Source organism: Lagopus leucura, unplaced genomic scaffold (assembly GCF_019238085.1).
Source record: "Lagopus leucura isolate 7727_CA_CO unplaced genomic scaffold, USGS_WTPT01 63734-0_obj-0_obj, whole genome shotgun sequence".
NCBI classification, from domain to species: domain Eukaryota; kingdom Metazoa; phylum Chordata; class Aves; order Galliformes; family Phasianidae; genus Lagopus; species Lagopus leucura.
Window position 1 is genome coordinate 1 of NW_024964317.1, and position 18,869 is coordinate 18,869.

General features: G+C 45.8%; 2 protein-coding genes and 1 non-coding gene across 8 annotated transcripts; 2 read left to right on the forward strand and 1 right to left on the reverse strand.

The window, feature by feature from the left end:
- Window positions 1-2: 2 nt before the first annotated feature.
- On the forward strand, window positions 3-117 carry LOC122191651. Its single transcript, XR_006182439.1, has one exon. It is a non-coding gene; the product is annotated as a U5 spliceosomal RNA (small nuclear RNA).
- A 232-nt stretch (window positions 118-349) lies between these two features.
- LOC122191650 (armadillo-like helical domain containing protein 1) lies at window positions 350-6,814 on the forward strand. 2 transcript variants are annotated; one of them, XM_042891996.1, is made up of 5 exons: window positions 350-527; window positions 1,818-1,947; window positions 2,601-2,678; window positions 3,265-3,373; window positions 5,560-6,814. In XM_042891996.1, the coding sequence occupies exons 1-5, from the start codon at window positions 484-486 to the stop codon at window positions 5,616-5,618; spliced, it is 420 nt and encodes a 139-aa protein (XP_042747930.1). In that variant the 5' UTR covers window positions 350-483; the 3' UTR covers window positions 5,619-6,814. The 2 variants fall into 2 exon arrangements, with proteins under 2 accessions (XP_042747930.1, XP_042747931.1); XM_042891997.1 differs by having other exon boundaries at window positions 352-527; window positions 6,450-6,814.
- On the reverse strand, window positions 4,053-18,360 carry LOC122191649 (kinesin-like protein KIF2C). Of its 5 annotated transcripts, none has more exons than XM_042891991.1 (22): window positions 18,278-18,360; window positions 18,087-18,181; window positions 17,168-17,272; window positions 16,896-16,944; window positions 15,251-15,292; window positions 14,189-14,308; window positions 13,363-13,479; window positions 12,981-13,081; window positions 12,754-12,849; window positions 12,192-12,246; window positions 11,950-12,112; window positions 11,600-11,690; window positions 11,069-11,132; window positions 10,214-10,305; window positions 9,873-10,015; window positions 8,361-8,565; window positions 7,796-7,906; window positions 7,306-7,373; window positions 5,674-5,776; window positions 5,479-5,595; window positions 4,980-5,106; window positions 4,053-4,715 (listed from the first exon to the last, which is right to left on the reverse strand). In XM_042891991.1, the coding sequence occupies exons 1-22, from the start codon at window positions 18,339-18,341 to the stop codon at window positions 4,636-4,638; spliced, it is 2,208 nt and encodes a 735-aa protein (XP_042747925.1). In that variant the 5' UTR covers window positions 18,342-18,360; the 3' UTR covers window positions 4,053-4,635. The 5 variants fall into 5 exon arrangements, with proteins under 5 accessions (XP_042747925.1, XP_042747924.1, XP_042747926.1 ...); XM_042891990.1 differs by having other exon boundaries at window positions 15,251-15,298; XM_042891992.1 differs by lacking the exon at window positions 15,251-15,292.
- Between the last annotated feature and the right edge of the window lie 509 nt (window positions 18,361-18,869).

The window sequence follows — 18,869 nt, forward strand, 5'->3', positions numbered from 1 at the left end:
TTATACTCTGGTTTCTCTTCAGATCGTATAAATCTTTCGCCTTTTACTAAAGATTTCCGTGGAGAGGAACAAGCACGAGTGTCGTGGAATTTTTTGAGGCTCCGCTTCGGTGGAGCTATCCCTGCTGTGGTTAACGACAGAGCGAATTTAGGGGCGTTGTTCGGCGCCAGCGTCGCCCCGCCTTGATGCTCACAACCGCCCGTGTCTCACCAGGCGCCCAGCTGCTGCTCGCCCTCGCGGCCCGCCGCGCCCCGCCCGCCCTGCTGCCCGGCCTGGTGGCGCTGCTGACCCCGCCCCAGAGCAAAGCGCGCGCCAAAGGTAAAAGCCGTGCTGCGGCAGGCCGCGGCGGCCCGCGCTGTGCGGGCTGTGCTGTGGCGTCGTACGGCCTGCCCTCCCTTCTCGCGTCTTATAAATGTGTCAAAGCATCGTTCTCACTTTCCTCGTCTTCCTCCTGCAGACCCAACGCTGCGCCCGAGGGAGCCGATGCCGGCCCACGTTCAGCAGGCAGCTGCTGCTAAAGCCGTCGGGTAAGGAAAGCTGGAGTAAAACCCACAGGAGCGTGCGGGGGGGGAGGCAGAGAAACATCTTCCTTTGAGTTGGAGGCGTATAGCAGGATCAAATGCACCCTCCGCGGTTCGCTGATGACACCAGGCTGAGTGGTGCAGTAGACACAATAAAGGGGAGGAAAGTCAGCCAGAGGGAGCTGGACAGACTCAACAGTGGGCACGTGAGAACCTGCCGAGGTTCAGCAGTGCCAAGTGCTGGGTGTTGCACTTGGGTCAGGGCAATCCCAGATACATGTGCAGACTCCTTGAGCGCAGCCCAGCAGAGAAGGGCTTGGGGGTCCTGATGGACAGGAAGCAGGACATGAGCCAGCACTGTGCTCCTGCATGCTGGAAGGCCAGCTGTACCCCGGGCTGCATCGACAGGGGTGGCAGCAGGAAGAAGGAGGGGACCATCCCCCTCTGCTCTGCCCTTGTGAGGCCCCATCTGGAGCGCCGTGTCCAGGCCTGGGGCCCCCAGCACAGGAGGGATGCAGAGCTGTTGGAGTGGGTCTAGAGGAGGACACAAAGATGGAGCACCTCTTTTAAGAAGAAAGGTTGAGGGAACTGGGCTTGTTTACCCTGGAGGCTCCAGGGACACAATCACAGCCTTCCAGTGCTCGAAGGGAGCTTACAAGTAGGAGGAGTACCAACTTTTTACGCAGTGTGATAGTGATAGAACAAGGAGGAATGGCTTTAAGCTAAAAGAGGGGGATTTCGGTCAGATTTTAGGAAAAAAATTTTGATCGGAGGCAGTGAGTCTCTGGCACAGAGACCTCAGCCACCCAATGGAAGAATGTAGTACCTGTGATTGACCACAGAATCCTTACATTTGGCTGCTTGTGCTAAAGTCTATGCATTTATTATGAATTTCCTGCAGTGTCCACAAGATAGTGCTATGAGAACATTTCTACAAAAGCAGATGAGTTTAGTGGGTACAGGGACATAGTCTCAAAAGCAGTGACATTGGTGGTGGTTCTGCTTTGAGCCCTGAGTTCTTCACATTCATGCAGGAAGCTTTCTAGAATTTATAATGCACCAGGAAGCTCCTACCAATAACGTAATAACTGTTTCTCAGCCAAAAACAAACAAACAAGCAGAAAAACCACTAAGTGATTGACAATGCATAGTCAGTCAGATGTTTGAGATTCTGTCTTCTGTCCATTGATGCTTCCATGGGGATCACGCCAGATCTGTACCAAGAGGGCCAGGCTCAATTTATTATGTGCCCCTTCCCCTGCACAGGGTAGAGGCTGATGGCCTGTCTTATTGCAGCATATTAGCCAAGGAGTCAGCAGAAGTGGCTGAAGAGCTGATCCAGCTAAAAGTGGTGCACGGCCTGATGGTTGCAGTGGGGAACCTGGATTATCCACTCAGCCAGAGAAATGCCAGCATCTCCCTGGAGGTGAGTGTGATGGTATGCAATCACAGCATACAGATAGATGACATCATAACGTGCGGTCTCTTTCCAGAACACTTGAACAGAAATGCTCCATGCACTGTTTTAGTGAGGTTTTTGTTTGTTTCTGAGCACAGCAGACAGACTTCACAAAGGCAGGAGTAGCACTTCATTCTGGAAATAGCTGTACTACTTGTTCTGTTTGCCTTTCTCCTGCCAGCTACCACAAAGAGGGTACTGGGAAGCCAGTGTTCACCCTCACACACCTGTTCTACTCTGCAGCTTGCCCTGAGGCACACCAAGGTAGTTTCCCTGGATCTAGACACTAGTACAGAATTATAAGCAGGTTACTTTGTCCTGCTGGTGCTGCTTAAAAAGCTTTGGCTGCCTCAGCACAGATCTGTGATGACTAGAAGAGGAAGGTCCGTACTGTGAGCAGTGGGAAAGGCACAGAACGAGGGACAGCTGAGAATCAGCCTACTCAGAGTGACCTGTCTGGTAATGCAGAGGGTCAGTATGCTGTTCACCTGAGAAGACAGTGGAGTGGAATAAGGTAGGGCTCAGAGCAAGGACCAACAAGTCCCTGTACGCGGAGTTCTACCTCCATACACACGTGCACATCCCTTATCCCCATACACTAACTCTCTGTTCCATTGCAGTACTTTGTCCGCACATACCCCTCTGTGGAGGAGCATGTAAGGAAGGCAGTAGGACACATGCTGTTCCAGCTCTTTAAGGTAAGCATGCCTCCCTAACAGAGTTTATCAGTGGCACTAGAAGAGCTTGATCTGTTTTGCAGAGGGGTAGGGACTGTACTCCTCATAGAGAAAAAAAATCCTGTCTTGAGTAAGAGCACAGAAATGAACCAAGCCCCCCTTGGAGAAGTTTTCACCTTCAGGCTGTGCTCAAAAAGATCATTTCTCTAGTTCAAACCCTGAAGAGAGCAAGGATGGATCTCAGACACCTGAAGAACTTCTGCAACAGCAAGATCTCTGTCAGAATGTGACAAGAGGTGACTCAAGTTCCTGCAAAATCAGGGCCCTCTTGCCTCTAGCTCCTGGAGTGGTGATACAGAGCACTAAGCCAAAGTAGGTCTGGAGAAGAGCAGAGACAGCACTTTTTTCATTGCACCCAGGTCCCTCCTGTTTTACCACAAGCTACCTCTGATCAAAACTAGGCATAGCTAAGAGTAGTAACACCAGAAACAGCAGCTTTAATTTAAGCTCAGTAGGGCCCAACAGCCATTTTGCTCACTGTGCTGCTGTCTTAGTATGCTGCACCAGGTACTGCAAGATAACCTAACACTATTGCTGCCTCTTCCAGGACTGTCCTGAGACCTGGTACACAAAAATAGATCCAGTCCAGGCTGAAGAATTGGCCTCCAATCTAGTGGACAGCCCCAAAGACATGACAAAGATGCAATCTGCAGAAGGTAGGCATAGAACTGGCCTCAGTCACTTAAAAGCCCCAGTTGTTTTGGACTAGTATCTCCCTCTGAAATTAAAGGGAATAGTCTGTGGTAGAAGGCAGCCAGGAGACCAGGGCTGGGGTCCAGGGCAAGAGCAAGCAATGATAAGATTGGCCTTTGTGTACTCTGGTATTTGTATGTCTACACACTGGAGTTCTTGGGGTAATTTTGTCCTTCTGGAGATAACCCCTACAGTGAACAAATAAGAGGCACCCATCAGCATCACCTGTCTCCTATTTGTCTATCCTCCATCCTGGCCCCTCTACCTGCTCACCTCCAGAGAATAAGATGTGTGGGGCTATCTGGACCAGGCCACACACAAGGGTCATGGATCCCAACTTGCTACAGCTGAGCCAGTAGCAGCTTTACTCTTCTGCCCTTGAATACAGGCTTTGATGGACTGCTGAACATGGCTTCTTATGCAGCACGCTGACTAGTACATGAATTAACATTCTGGGCCACTCCTGAAGCCCAACTAAACTACTTAGGTGGGAGGGAGTGACAGGGAGTTACCTGCCTGCTGCTGTAAGAGCTGATCCACTTGATCCTGAAACATATTGAGGAGGCTTGTTTAGAGGCCCTTTTTCCCCCCTTGCTTGGGAAGTTCTACGCCACAGGATCTCAATTAAAAGAGAACATTTATTTTAAATTATTTTTATGCAAACATTACAAGTGTAAAGACTTCAAAAATAAATCTACTAAGAAATTAGGGTACCTCTACAGCACTAGACAGTCTGCAGGGACTGGTAAGACTTTAGCAAACATCAGCAAGAAATGTTTTAAGGTTGAAGTTAATTAAATACAGGAACATTTATTTAATTGAAAAAACATCGTAAAATACTGATTATCTTTTTTAAACCATTACATATAGTCCATTTTCTTCCTAGAAAAAGTTCTGCAGTGTTTTCAAGCACATCTGGAATCAAAAATTACATGTACATTAGAAAGTTGTATGTGCATCTACTTCTCTAATAGAAGTCCATTGTCATTAATAAAGGACCAGATATGAAACATATCTAGCAGACTCTCAGCCCTCCTCCCCCAGGCCTTGAAGGGGGGCTTTCCAGCAGAGTCTCTACAGAGTACCCAATACAAGACATGAAGAGAGATAGGCTGCAATGTTTGCTTCTCTCAGGCACCCTACTGCATTTAATAGTAGTTACACAAACCACTGACAAACGTCCAAGACATACAGAAGATTGCTTGCAAACCAGGTTTTGCTGTATTTACTGATGCCTCTGCTTTCTTATCTTCTTGCTGGCTTGCTCTTCTAGTTGCATGGCTACTTCCAGAGCATCCAGTGTTTCTGTAAAGGAAGAGAGGAGTGACAGGGTTACTGATCTGAAAACTGAACTCCCTGGCCCAACTGCTCCACTCAGCAGTTCAGCTGATGCTCTTTTTACTCTAAAAATGTAGACAATAAGACCAGTCCAGCCTGGTGATCACCTAGGAGTGTCCAGAGGTATAAGATACAGGCTGGTGTTACTTCAGAGTTTTAAAAAGATTAGTGGAAGTGCAGATTAAGAACACACCTCCTGAGTAGACACTACCTCGAGAAGCATTAACATACCTCTGGCACTAAGAAAGTTTCTTGAGCTCTCTTCTATGAAGTACTTAGCTCTGCTCACAAATGTCTCAAGGTCATAGTCTGGTTGTTCTGTGATTCCCAGGAGGTAGTCAAGTTCAGTTGTCATTTTCTGTGTTTACAAGAATGAACACAGTAAGAAACTGATTTTCTAGGAAGTCAAGTTTCAATGTATCTGGCACACCAAAGCAACCGAGCTGAGCTTCTACAGACAACTTTATCAGTCTGTGCTCATCAGCAGCAGATGGAAGTTGCTAGGTGGAAGAAACAGGGACTGGCTGGTCACAAGCACCAGAATTCCCCAGTTTTACCTGTTGGGCAAGAAACCACAGGGGAAAAAAAAAGAAACAAAACAAAACACAGCAGTAAGGGAAATGTAATACCATTTAATTACAGCCCACGGCCTACCCAGCAGCACTGGGTTCAGACAAAGCAAGCTGCTGTCAACATGTCAAAGCATCTTGAGCTGGGCTTCCCTCTTTACCTGTCTCAGTTCTCGAAGCTGTTCTACAACCTTCTCCTCCCGTTCACCAATTTGACTCATAGCTTCACGGAAATTAAACAGGTGGGGACAGAGATCTTCCTCCTCATCCTTGGACAGCTGCAAGAAAACAGCTTAAGTAAGAACAGCAAGTTGTTTCCAGCTTTGAGATCTTTTCAGCCCACTGCACACACATACGCTGCGTCGAAGACCTGAGCTTTCTTCCCTCATTTCTGTTTCCTCAATCTCCATTTGATTCTGTGTTTCGCCACCTCCATTATGAGGACTGATCTCTTTCACCCTGCAACAAGAATATTTGCCACTTACTATCTTTCAGCAATTTCAGGGCTGTGGTATCACAAGGCAGCTGCTGTAATTCATCAGTGCCCAGCAAAAAGCATTTGGCTTTATTAAAAGAAATTCCAAACACTGTCACACCTGGAACAAGCTCACATAGAAACTCCAAAGGGCTGTGAGAAAGAAAGATGAAAGATGTTTGTTTGCACATCCAGTGTAGCCATATCAAGCTAGGACCTCTCCTGGAGAGAAGTGCTGGATACACAGTACCAAGTGCCAGTAAAGCCTTTCACACAGACACGTCAGCTTGGTCTGTCACAATCAACTAAGAGGACTTAGTATGGAAACAACAGGAGTAAGGTGGTTTCCTTCCCTGCCTCAAAAAACAAACAAACAAAAAAAACCCTCTCCATAAAAAGGAGAGTCCTTATTTTGTCCTTATTTTGTAATAAGGACAAAAGTCATGGCTGATGACATGGAGCTAGGTGTCAAGCATCAGCTAGGCACTTCATCCCACTTACCAGCATCAGCTTTGTATTTTCAGTGAGTTTTAGCCTACCTATTCCCTATCCAGTGGCCTGAATTTGCCTTGTGCACCAGCAGTGAAACCAATGGGAGCAAGCAAAGCACAGTGCAAGTGGGCAAGTCAGATGCTTCGTTTTGTCTTGTGCTTTCAGGTGATCAGGAATGACTGTCCACCAAAAGAAAAAAAGCAACTTCAATCCTGAGCCTGAACCAAACCTCTGAAGATTCATTGTGTTCCTGAATGTTCAGACTTTTCTCTTGAGTGTTTTCCTGCTAAGGAGGGGACCAAGAGGCCTTTTGTGACATAAATGAAAGCTACAAGGTCTGAAGTACACAAGTTTTATCTTGTTAACATAGGACAAAAGTCACAGACTCTGCAGCCACTGTACAGAGCCATGCAACACAGCATCAGCAAGGGAAAATTCAAATACCACTGATCCTGGTGAAAGAGGGAAGGCTTTAGCTGTTTCTTTAGCTGTTGTGCTGACATTCAAAATACAAACTGCTTTCTCTGCAACCGGAGTCTGCCTATCCTTTTTCACTCATCATTTCACTGGAGATGTAAAGGCTGCTCTTCACAGGTATTCCAGGGTTCAGCAAGATCCCCAGGGAACTCTAGAGATCTGTTCCTGCAAATCTGTCTTACAGGTGCCCAAGACCAACCACGGAGCATTCAAATCCACACTCCCACCATCTGCTACCAAGCACCTGAGTTCTCTGGGTTCTTTAGATTTCATTCAAGTGGTGTCATACCCTACTAGCTCATATTAAAGTCCCCAGTAAACACCTAGTGGTGTTGTGCATAATCTGTAGGGTTATGTCAGGGAATGTAGTACAGCAGCCATATTCTTAGTGCACACTATGGGTGGAGGTCACCACTCAGGGTATACTTCCTACAAAAAACAGGGCAGTTTGAAGTCTACCATGAGACACTCTTCCTCTGAAGGAAGGACAGTCAAAACTGTCTTTCTGCAGTAATAGTAGAATCCTTAAGTCAGAAAGTCATACCTGTCAGCGTATCTCAGTGTGTTTAAGGTGTACTCGCATGAACTCATGCCTGGAGAAATCATTGCTATCTGCAAACAGAAAGCCACAGTGAGTTCCATGTCTGCCTTTTGCTCAAGCTCTTGGCCCTGCAGATCTCAGTAGGCAGCTGGGACACATTAGGGAAAAGGGTCAGAGTTGAGACATGGCCATGTATGTTTTTCTGTACGGCTCCTATGGAGCAGAGAAAAGTCTGTTTTCCACTGACTTCTTGTGCACCCGTGGTGCTGCACCTTCCCAGGAATTAGGTGTGCTTTGAGAGCACACCACGCACTACTGCAGATCCACTGTATGAAAATGACTTGTGCTGCCTTATTCCTACTGAGACTGGAGCAAAGTTCACTGCAGATTTGACACCAAAATTCCATCCTAGAAGAGGAGCTTGCAGCTACCTGGTCAAATTGCAACACTTGCAAACAGTGAGTGGGTTTAACTGTATCACAAACATACTTACCATGCAGGTCCTTGAGTTGGTTCCTATGAAAGAGTCCCTCAGCACCTGGGTCAACTTGCTTTCACGGAAAGGAGTGTGAGATTTGTTCTGGCCTAAAGCTCTGATACATTCCTAAGAAAAGACAAGTTTTGTGAGCGTAGTATCTGTATCTCTTTTTAAGCACCTCTGCAAACTACAGCCACCAGCAGGCTGGAAAAGAATCATCTCTATTGCTCTCTACGTGCTTCCTAGCCTTGTAAGTACACTCCACATACCTGACCACCACAGATACCACATGCCATCATATATAGAAAACAACAGAAACACAAAAACAAGACAACTTGAATGAAGCTTCAAATGGCTGTAACAGTGTTAGACTTGACAAGACTATGCAACTGTACTGCTTTCCTGGAAACATACTAAGAGCAAGTATAATACATTAATTTACAGGGTTATTAAAATACAAAACTGAGATCCTTTTGGCTATTCTTTTCCCTTGCGCTGGAAAGAAACAGAGTAGATTACCTCAAAGTCAAACAAAATCCTGTGTTGATTAGCACCATTTGCTCTCTGAGCTACAGCTCACCTTCAAGGCCAGCAAGCTTTTATTGATTTCTGCACCTTCCATTCGTGTCTGTCGATCAGCACTAGATGTGTCTGCACCTCTCTCATTTCCTGCCAAATCCACCAAGGAAAATTTGCCAACCAATTTCCCTCTCTGACGTAGTATGATTTGGAAGCAGGCATGTGACCGTGAAGAGCTGGCATTTGCAAAAGTCTGCCCAGATGTCCTACAGCAAAGATGCAAACAAGTGTCAGAGCTGCATCACTGGAGATTCAAAGGTCCCAACAGCATTAAAGAAGGCCTGCAGCCATTTAATTAAGTTCTTTAACCCACACAACAGTACCTCAGGTTTGCATGAATTATGGAATCACTTCTGTTACCGTGCTGCCCAGCTCAACTCAGACAGCCTACGTAAGAATAACTTTGACTGCTAACACCTCATACACATTCAGAGCTGGAAGAAATACCTTCAGTCCAGCATTTTCCTGCCACTAAACATTAGCTGTGCTAGCACACTGCAGTCATTGTAAATCCCTCTCTCCAGCCAAGCAGGCTTGCTGCTTAGCCTCTGCTGTGCAACTGTTCCTGCCTGTCACTGCTAGGGATTGAGTCTGCCATACCATAAACTTCACTGTGACTTTCACTACCATTTGTTCCCTAAGAGGGCTGGCAGGTTTGTAGTCCCACCCACATCCCTGCTCCCAGGTGAACAGGGAAGGGGGTTGCCCTGAAATATTGTTGAGGGAGGCAGGAGGCTGAAGCATTAAACAGTTCCTGGCTGAAACATCACCCAAAAAAGGATGCACAGCAGAGCATTAGTGGAGCTTTCAGGACGCACATATCTGCACATGCAATGTAATACAGCTGCCAAGAAGTTCTCAGCCAAGTAATATTTCCATAGCAGGTACATCTTATTAGACAGCTAGGACTTGTTAATACAGAACTTAGCCCTTGATTAAAGACGTACCAGTGCAGTGGTAGCAATGCTCCAGTCATAGTCTGCAGCCAGGCCTGCCAAACTGAGCATCCAAGCCTACGGCAACTCCTATCAAGGACTTCCTAGAGATCTTCAAATGACACGTAGCCTTTTTGCTGCTATCAGAACAGCTCATCTGGCCTGCAGTTAATCCTAAGCACTTTTGCAACTACAGCTTGATGCCAGCTGCTCTTCCTCGATCTCACACACTCTCAGGGAGCAACTTAAGCTCCAGAATACTAGCTGATACTTCTAAACTGGAGTCTGCCTGCTTCCTAGATGTGACATAAGGGAAAGGCTGCTCTGATGCAAATATTTCCTTTCTTCTGGAGATGCGTGAACATGTGGCCACTATGGAAGAAAGACTAAATCCATGCCTGCTAGTCCTTCACTATGTAATCCCCTTGTTTTCGTGCAGAGGTGCAGAGACAGTGCCTGTCTGCTACTGGGAACAACAGGCTACTTGTTTGAAATCCAAACACCAGCTACAAGCATCACTTTTTGCAGACGCAGAGTACAAGACACGATTGCTTTCTTATTGTTTTAAGGCATCAAACCTGCAAGCGCTGCCCATCTCAATCATTCTGATGACATCTTCAGCACAGCTGACTTGTTTCTCTTGCAGACCAACAACCTGAACCTGCTGCTTGCCATCCTCCAGGACTCGAAGCTTTGCCTTCTTATTCAAGAGATCAAACACCTATATTCAGGCAATAAGATTGAGGCAAATTTGAACAAAGACTCCTTGCAGGTAGCCTGTACTGGCTTTACAGAGAACATCACATTGAACAGAGGCTTAACAGATAGAAAAAAAAAAACAAAACTATATTTAATTCAGCCACATGTAAAACATACAGCCAGAATCAGGCCAGGATTAAAAGAAAACAAGAAGTCTTACCTTTCCATTATATATTTCAAAGAAAGTCACATAGACTTCCAGGTCCTGACTCCTGTACCTGGGCTGGCTTAGAAGAAAGAAGACATCTTGTGCTGGGGAAGGAAGACAGGAACTTAGTTAAGTAGCTTAAAAACTTAGTTAACTAGCTTAGTTAAACTAGCTCCTAGTTGCTGTTGAACTACTGCTGATTATCACTAGCCATAAAGCAGTGACTAGCAGCTTAATGACAGCCATCCTAAGCAAATTCTAACGAAACAATTAGTGAAGTGCTACCATCTGAAAACCAGTTTCAGCAGCACTGTCACCCAGAAACCGAAAACAGGGATATGGATGCTTCTACTGCTAACATTACCTGCAGACAGCAACTCGTGCTGGTCTAGTAAGATCAGCGTAAGTAAAAGCTGCACACACATCCCCCTGACATGGGGAACATCAAGACCTGTTATTGCTTTGGACAGGCCTGCAAAAGCCAAGCATTTGTTTGAAATGCTTCCTGCAGAGAACCTAGACAGCACCTGCATGCTGCTGGAGATGATATACCAGAACAGTTGGCCCTTTGGTTGAACTTAACCGACCTGCTGCACTGACAGTTTCACAATACGCCTTTCTATAAGAAAAGTAGAACTCAGAACAACCAGTTTGTGACGCTTTCTAGGCATTACATCCAGGAGGGGCTTATGAGCAACCTGCTTCCTGTACCTCCTGCTGTTTAAACAGCCCCACTTATGAATCAGAACTTAAGTACTCTATGCATCTTTTACCAGAGACATTTTAAATAATCCTGTAAAAACAAAGCATATCTATTTAGGAAAAGCATGCACAAGTTTGATTTTCATATCTTAAGAATCAACTTACATGCAAAAGCATATATGCCTTTTGAGGCGTTCTGCGCTCTCCCAGAGAAGTCTCCACCCATAGTCTATTAAAAGAAAAAGCCATCAGAAGTAAAGTGCAGCTCAGAAGCAAGGCAGGCAACCTGATTTTAATCCCAAGGACGTACTAGGAAGTTATCATGTACATGGTCTGATGTGAATGAGATGATTACAGCAATACAGTGAAGTTATTTGCTGTTTCCCTGTCAGTTTAGAGAGGAGATTTGGACCATGCAGAGTGTCAGTTAAATGCCTGTAAGGTTCTGGAGTGCTGGCCACTGCATTAGAGTTCAAAGGAGTTGTTCCTCCAAGAGGAAGAAGACATGATTTTCCTCACAACTTCAGAAGTACTTAAAGCTACAGAAAAGGAGGATTAACAACTAAAACTATTAACAGTTTAATGACAAAACCCTCAAGACCCAAGTTCCTTGTATAATCCCATGACAAAGAGCTTCAACATACATTATCTAAAGCTATAAAATGATTCTTTGGAGGGGAAAAAAAACAAACTTACATGCGTCTTGCCACTGCCCGTCTGACCATATGCAAAACATGTTGCCTTTCCACCCTCAAAAATGGTCTGAACAAGAGGCCTAGCAGTGAACCTGGATATTCAGAAGATAAGAGACAGTTAAGGCAAGCATTTCACATCCTACTTTATCAGCTTTCCTACAGAAGCAAATAAAAGCAAATCCTTAGATAGTTAGCAAGGCCATGCAAAAACCGTGTTAGACTTTTTAAGTTGTTTGGTTTCCTCCAGAAAGGAATTTCCTATTTATTTCAGGTAGCAGTTTAGTTTAAGCCAGGCTGACACCCAGCTGTAGCTCAACGCTTTTTATCGTTCCAGTGAGAAGAAAGCATTACCTGTACACCATTTCATTAGAAGCACTTTCATCAAATGAAAAGTCAAATCTAAATGTTTGGGTTTCAAGGTATTTTGTTAGGTCCACTTTCTGCTTTGGCTCGTGCACCAGAAGGACACACTTGCTTGGAACAGTAATCACATCACATTCCTTTTTGTTAATTTCTGTTGACAGAAGAGAGACTCAGTTTTAACATGAATATCAAACAGCTCCAGCTCAGGGCTGCTTCGTCAGCATGCTCACCTTGTTTATTCAGAGGGCGCTTCCTAACACACACACAAATTCTATGTTCTTCTATCTAAGAAAAAATAGGAAAACAAGTAATTATGCTCCTGTTTCACCTACTTAGAATTACAGAGAAAAATTTCATGCTTCCTCACATCAACTTTCACATGCACTGAGTAATTTCTGAGAGGTGCTGAGGCAGAGTACAACTCGTGAAGTAGGTCTTGAAGTCCATCAGACACAGAGGGAACACTACGAGCAGCTTGCCTTTGAGTAGCATACTCAACATATCTTGCAGAAATGCTCCTATGCTGAAGTATCCCAAACATTCTGTACTAGGATCAATAACATTCAGTTGCTGGCCAGCTGTCCAGCAAGATCCGATATTACTACTGCAGCTTATCCTACACTGGACAGGTTAGTGACCTCACATTCACTGCCAGGTGCCTCAGGATCACAACATGCTCAGGATTTCCCAGGAGCTGTGATGCACCGATTTGCTCATATGCTAAAATCCTCAGTACAAAATAAATAAGTCAAATGGTCTGTGCTGCAGTCAGTGGCCTCAATGTTTCCTTACTGGGTCAGACAAGGATATTGGCTGGCAGTCTAACGTTGCTCTGAATTCCCTGATCATCCGTGCAAACTCCCAGTTTGGACAATTGCTGTCAATTTCCTGCATGTAAAAGACAAAATCAGACAAAGGTAATTAGCCCGTTATAGCTATATATATATATATGAATACATTGTGGTTTTAACTGCCACAATATGCTACCCTATAGCATCTCCTTTCTGGAATAGTACTACCTGTGCACGTTTTATCCTGATTTCACTAAGTTGAGCCCTCTTCTCTTCTCTCTTGTTTTTCATCTTCTCCATCTCTTTCACAATGTTAGATTTTCTTCGAACTAGATAAAAATGAAAGCGTTTCCTTTAATTAAAATTTCACCCTATGTTTTAAACACATTTTATACTGCCCTGTTACTCTAAGGGCAGAATTTCTAAGGAGATATCGCTATGATAGAATTCCACATTTATCATACAAATACTTCAGACATCCAGTCTTACTGCCAAAGGCACCTTTTCAAAGTGCTAGCCTAGGAGCAGACAAAATAGCACAGCAATGCACCACTGACTGGTGAACCAGTTCTTAGCCACTGCTCCCTGGTACCCCACTGCTCCCTGGTACCTGGGCTCTGTGAAGAGCTTATTCTAGCAGAAGGCAGATTATCCTCTGTAATGCCATTCCCATTTGGAAGCACATTTTCTGGAACACAGCGCAGCTTACTAGCCCTGGTTTGGCCAGCTGCAGAGAGAAGCCAGACCAAAAGACAGTAAGTAGAACCCAAAGATTAAGAACTATTTGTTATTTGTGAAGTCTTACAGACCTCAAGTATTCCTCTGCTCTGATTGTGGATTGGTTCAGAGAACAAGCTTGCATGCAAATACTTATTTTTAAATCCAGATTTTATTCAAAGCTACAAATCAATGCCACATCAGCTAGGCAAGAAGTTAATATCAAACCTCTTATTTGAATATCTTAATTCATGAGGCACGTGCACCACTATTCATGGAGAAGGTCTCGTTGAGAGAGAGAACTACAGTTTCACAGTAACTCAAGCAGGCTCAAGTTCTTGCTTTACTCAACCAGCATATGTAGAACTCCTACCAGTGTAGTCAGAGCCTGTTGTGAGTACTAAGGCACTTTGCTTCCTGCTCGCCCTGTGAATGCTACTTGGTGCTGTTAAGCAGGTACCACATTAAAACACAAGACCTGCTGCAGCTGTCTGGTTAAGGAAGCACATTGTTCTTCAACAACACTGTTTCCCATGTCCTTTGATAACTCCTTCAAGCAGAAGCCCCAGATATTTACATAGCATTGGACCTCCCCCTCTTGCTTTATATGTGAAAGGGTAGAGGCTGCTCCTGTTCCTAGATAGGTAGTTTACTTAATTCAATACATACAAAGCACGTTGCTTCATATCAGCAATTCCTTAAGTTCTTTCTGTACTCACCAGGAACTGCCAAGTTGTTTCTTATTTGTGTAGAAGTACAGGGATCCACCCCCATCTCATTTTCCTGGAGGTTGTGCTGAGATTCTGTGATGACAGACATCCTAGAACGGCCCCGCACAGCTTTGGAAACAGAAATTCAAGGTCAGCGTCGCATATCAGACACTCAGGCATTTGAAAATAATTGTGTATTCAGATGTGCAGGCTGTGATTAAAAAGACTGTTTCCAAATTTGAGATGTTAGCAAAGTCTAGGATGAAGCAGTGCTGGAAAGATAGGTGGGTGAGAAACGACCACCACAGAAAAACAAACAGTTCATTCCAGATTTGCAGCTTCAGTGAATTTCTTGTCACATATCACTAGGGATTCACTAACGTGGCTGTTCCAAATCTTAAGACCTAGGAAGGAGGTAGTTACATCACAGACAAATGGAAAAATCCTCTGAAGCTTCACACCTGCAGGCTACAAGTTAACTGATGGTGACAGCAGAACTGCAATCTGGCAGCTGCTCAAAATGAATTTATCCAAGGCTGTACCACTAATTTTGCTTTACAGACTACAGATTGAGTTATCTAGGAAAGCCAGGACAAAAATCATTTTTTCCACATCCAAAGATAAAACTGGTCAAGGGCTGGATCAAACCATCACAAACCCAAGCCCAGTACAGAGAGCACGGGGTGCCACAGTGGAGTGGCAGCTTAATCACACTAATTTCAGCTAAAGGACTCCACACAGTCACAGTATGAAATCTTCACAAAGTGCCTTTTCGTAGCATGTGGAGATGGAGACTACCTAAGGTTTTGTTCTCTGATTGAGAACAAACCACTTGCAGAGCTTCCTAGGGAAGGGATAGATTTGTAAAAAAGCAAATCTGGTATGAAAAATAGAAGTGTGCTATGAAAACCAGAACTAACCTCCAGCAATCACAGGAATTTACCCAGAATCAATCACTATGATTTCAAAGGAAATAATACTTAATGTGAAACAAATCTCAACTTCAATTCTGGATCAAATTCCTTACAATTGTGCACATGAAATTCAGTGCTCATGTGTTAGAATTTTTACCTGCAATCTTCTGCTCAGGTGCAGAGACATTAGATGTCACTGCTGCAACTTTAAGAACAAGAAGAATCAGTTTCATTATACTCTGATGGTACGTTATTCCATGTCCTTTTGTCAAACGTGCCCAGACCTGATTTCATCACAAACTCAGCACTTGTAACAGTGCTCCTGGACAGGCATACCTGCCAGAGGATTTGCTCCACTTCAGTGGTTTGGATTCAAGTCATTTCTGTACAGAGAATATACAGCATCTTCTAAAATTCTGACTGCTTCACAGAACTTAGATCTGTTTTCAAGTTCATCCTAAAAGCGCTGCTTCTCTCACTTCCTTTAATGAGGAGACAGACACCTTCTGATCTTTGATTTGTTTAGTCTAAGGACTGACTCCTGAAGTCAACATTAGCTTCCTAATTGGTGCAGCACAGAGTTTGCTATGAGACTTACTTCCTGACACTCATGTAGTGCAACTATAATATAGATAATATTTGATGACTGATCAATTGCTGCCCTCCAGCACTCTGAGCAGTCATCAGGGACAAGACTGTGCCAGAAGCAAAGGCAACAAACACTTCACATTTGTAATTAGATTTTATACGTCAGGAAAGCAGCAACCTCTGTGAGGCCATTTGCCCCCCTCCCCCCAATCAGTCAATGTCTGAATTCAAACACCTTTATTTTTCCAGCTGGCTGTCCATTAACTGATTTGTCTAGAGATAATCACTATTTTACCACATTCACAAGATCTATGGAGAATTCTCTGCATTTGAGAAACATCAGCATGCTTAGTACAGAACAACTTTTGACAGATTGAGTTTCTTGGACTACTCCTCTCTCTCAGGTACAAAGGGATTTGTACAGTTGATTTCCAATATTAATTTCCCTTCTCTTACATTGTATACAGCCAGAAGGCCAGACAAATGCAGCCATTCATAGAAAAGCAAAAGTTTTGGCCAGCTATGACGTCTGCAGTCAACTGTATTATAAATAGACCTGTAACACTGTCACTTGCAACTCAAAAACAAGAGCTACCTAAAAAGGTGAAAAACACATGAATCTCCTAACTCCCAACCCCTCAAGAAAATTAATTCCTTAGGAGCCCTGCACTTTCACTTTTTCTCACCTGTCTTTGCTCAGAAAACTGTACAGACAAAAATCATTGAGCTAAGGCACACCAGCTAGCACTTCAGCTGCCTAGTCTGAAATGTCTCCAGGAACAGTTGCTGCCCATGGGGACCGTTTGAAGAGCAGATGCCATTTGATGCTGCTATTTCTTGCACTTTCCGTTGTCATTTTGACACCTTTCTGGCATAATAACTGCCGCTTTACTTCTCTGTTTGCAAAGCTACATCCAAAACTTTAAACCTCACAGCAGCAGGAACTTCCTAGCAACGTTTAAAGCCACGTCAAAGAATAACTACAACAATGCTGCAGAAAAGGGCAGCATATAAGAAAATCCCAGCTTACAGGAACAGGAGAGCAATTGGTTGGCAAGGTTCTGCACTCAGGCGCGTGAAGCGTTGGTACAAACTGGTATGCTGTTTTTAGCACTGCCTGAACGAGCAGCCTTGTGCTGCACTAAAATGGAATACCATGGCCACAGTGGAAGACCAGCGTTTCACAGGGATGGAACAGAACAACATTTTCTCACCTTCCCGTGGAGCAGGGATTTTTGAAAGAGTTGATCTACGCTTCTGTTTCTGGAAAACAATGAGAGCTATTAAAAACCAGAATAAGCCAGGAACACAAAGGACAGCACTACAGAACAGCATTAATGCAGCAAGGATTTCTGATTAATGTCTGTGATACAGAACACAAAGTCAGATGTCTCCAACTTGTAAGACCAGCAGTATTATTTATAACAAGGCCTGGTTTTAAGTGTGCTGTGGTCACATTACTAACTGGGGAGGCTAAAGCACTTACCTGCACCGTTACATTCTCTTGCAAAGGAAGGTTCTCTTTCACTTCTGCAGTAGGTAGGTCTTCTGCTAACTCTGGATTTAATGTTATCACATCATCAATCTCAATCTGCAAGAGCAAAGAGAAGATTTGACATTTCCTTTTATTAATGTTGATTTTCAGGACAGGCAAATAAACCTGAATCACTGCTTGCCAAACATTAAAATTGCCCTTAAGGGCAAGAAAACAGTTGTGATTCTATTTGAGTAGCCTACATGCAGCTGCACTAGAAGAAATGTGCTGGTCATGCCATTTACCCTCATCTGCCAAACACTGCGCAGCTCTGCAGGTGCCATAGAAGAGCTCTGTGAGCACAAAAGATAGGCAAAGCACATCAAGAGCTTTTAATCTCTTACAGCTAATCTTAGTAAATCTCAGTGACTTCTGTGCTAGCAGAGCATTAAGAGGTGACTGCGCTTACTGAAATAAACTTCAAAGAGCTACTTAGACCCGGGGAAATGAAGGGTTCAGCATTTAATCCACAAGCCAACGCAACTGCATTCTCAGCGACAGCCCCAAGTTAGTCCATGCAGACCCAGCTGTGCCTCCCGCCCGCCCCACCCAGCACAGCCACAATCCGGCGAGCCCGCACAGATCCCGCCCGCCCCATCACAATGCGCAGCGTTCCATAGCGCCCGGGGCAGCGCTGAGGGCCCCGGCCCTCTCGTTTCAGCTGCTCCAACCCCGAAGGACTCTTGTGCAAAAATAGCAGCGCGATCGCGGCGGCCGGCACGGAACGCGCTCACCTGAGCAGCGGCGTGAGGGAGCAGGGCACCGCGGCGCGCAGGAGACCCTGGAGGCAGGCCGTGACCAGCGCCCGCCTGGCGACACGGGGCCGCGGGCCGCAAACCCGCGGATACGCCGGCCGGCGCGCAGCCCTTACCTCCTTGCCCTTGACGACGCCCGCCTCGCACCACTCCACCGACACGGAGCGCTGCTGCGCTTCCACCGCCTTCACCGTCGCTTTGTGGATCAGACCTGAAAGGAGGAAAGTCGGGAAGGAGCCGCGAACGCCGCCGCCCGATCCCGCGGCAGAGATCCCCGCCCGCCCCGGAGCCTCGCTCTGCTGCTCACCGTGGCTGCGCTGGATGTTGACGACGCGCCCAGGACAAATGTGGCGGTAAAGCCGCGGATCCATGGCGCGGCGCTCCGTCCCGGTGGCGGCACGCGCGGACGGGCAACGGCCGCTCGTTTAAACGCCGCGCGCCGCGGGGCCTACCGGGAAAACGCGGCGGGGGGACCACGAGTCCCAGCCTGCCTTGCGCGTGGGGGGGCGGCAGTCACAGGGAGGGAGGAGGGGCTGCGGCAGCGCGGTGCGGGCCGGGAAGTGCGGTTCAGAGCGAAAGGGCGGCAGCGCGCGTGCGCAAACGCCACCGGGTGGGACGGAGGGGGGCGTTGTCCGCCGTGCCACTCTGCGCTGCGCCGGGAAGGTCGGGGGCGGGCAGCGCTATAGAGAGCAAGGAGCGTCACGGCATTCTTTGTTCTCTTACTGACCAGCAGAGGCATGGCGCCGCCGAAGTGAAGCCTCAGACTATTCCACGACACTCAGAATTTCCCAAGACATTCGTGATTGTTCTGCTTTTCACCTACAATGGTGAAAAGGCCCCATCGAAGCAATAGTGAGAGGCACCACAGAAGGGAAGCCACCAAAATTCCACGACACTCG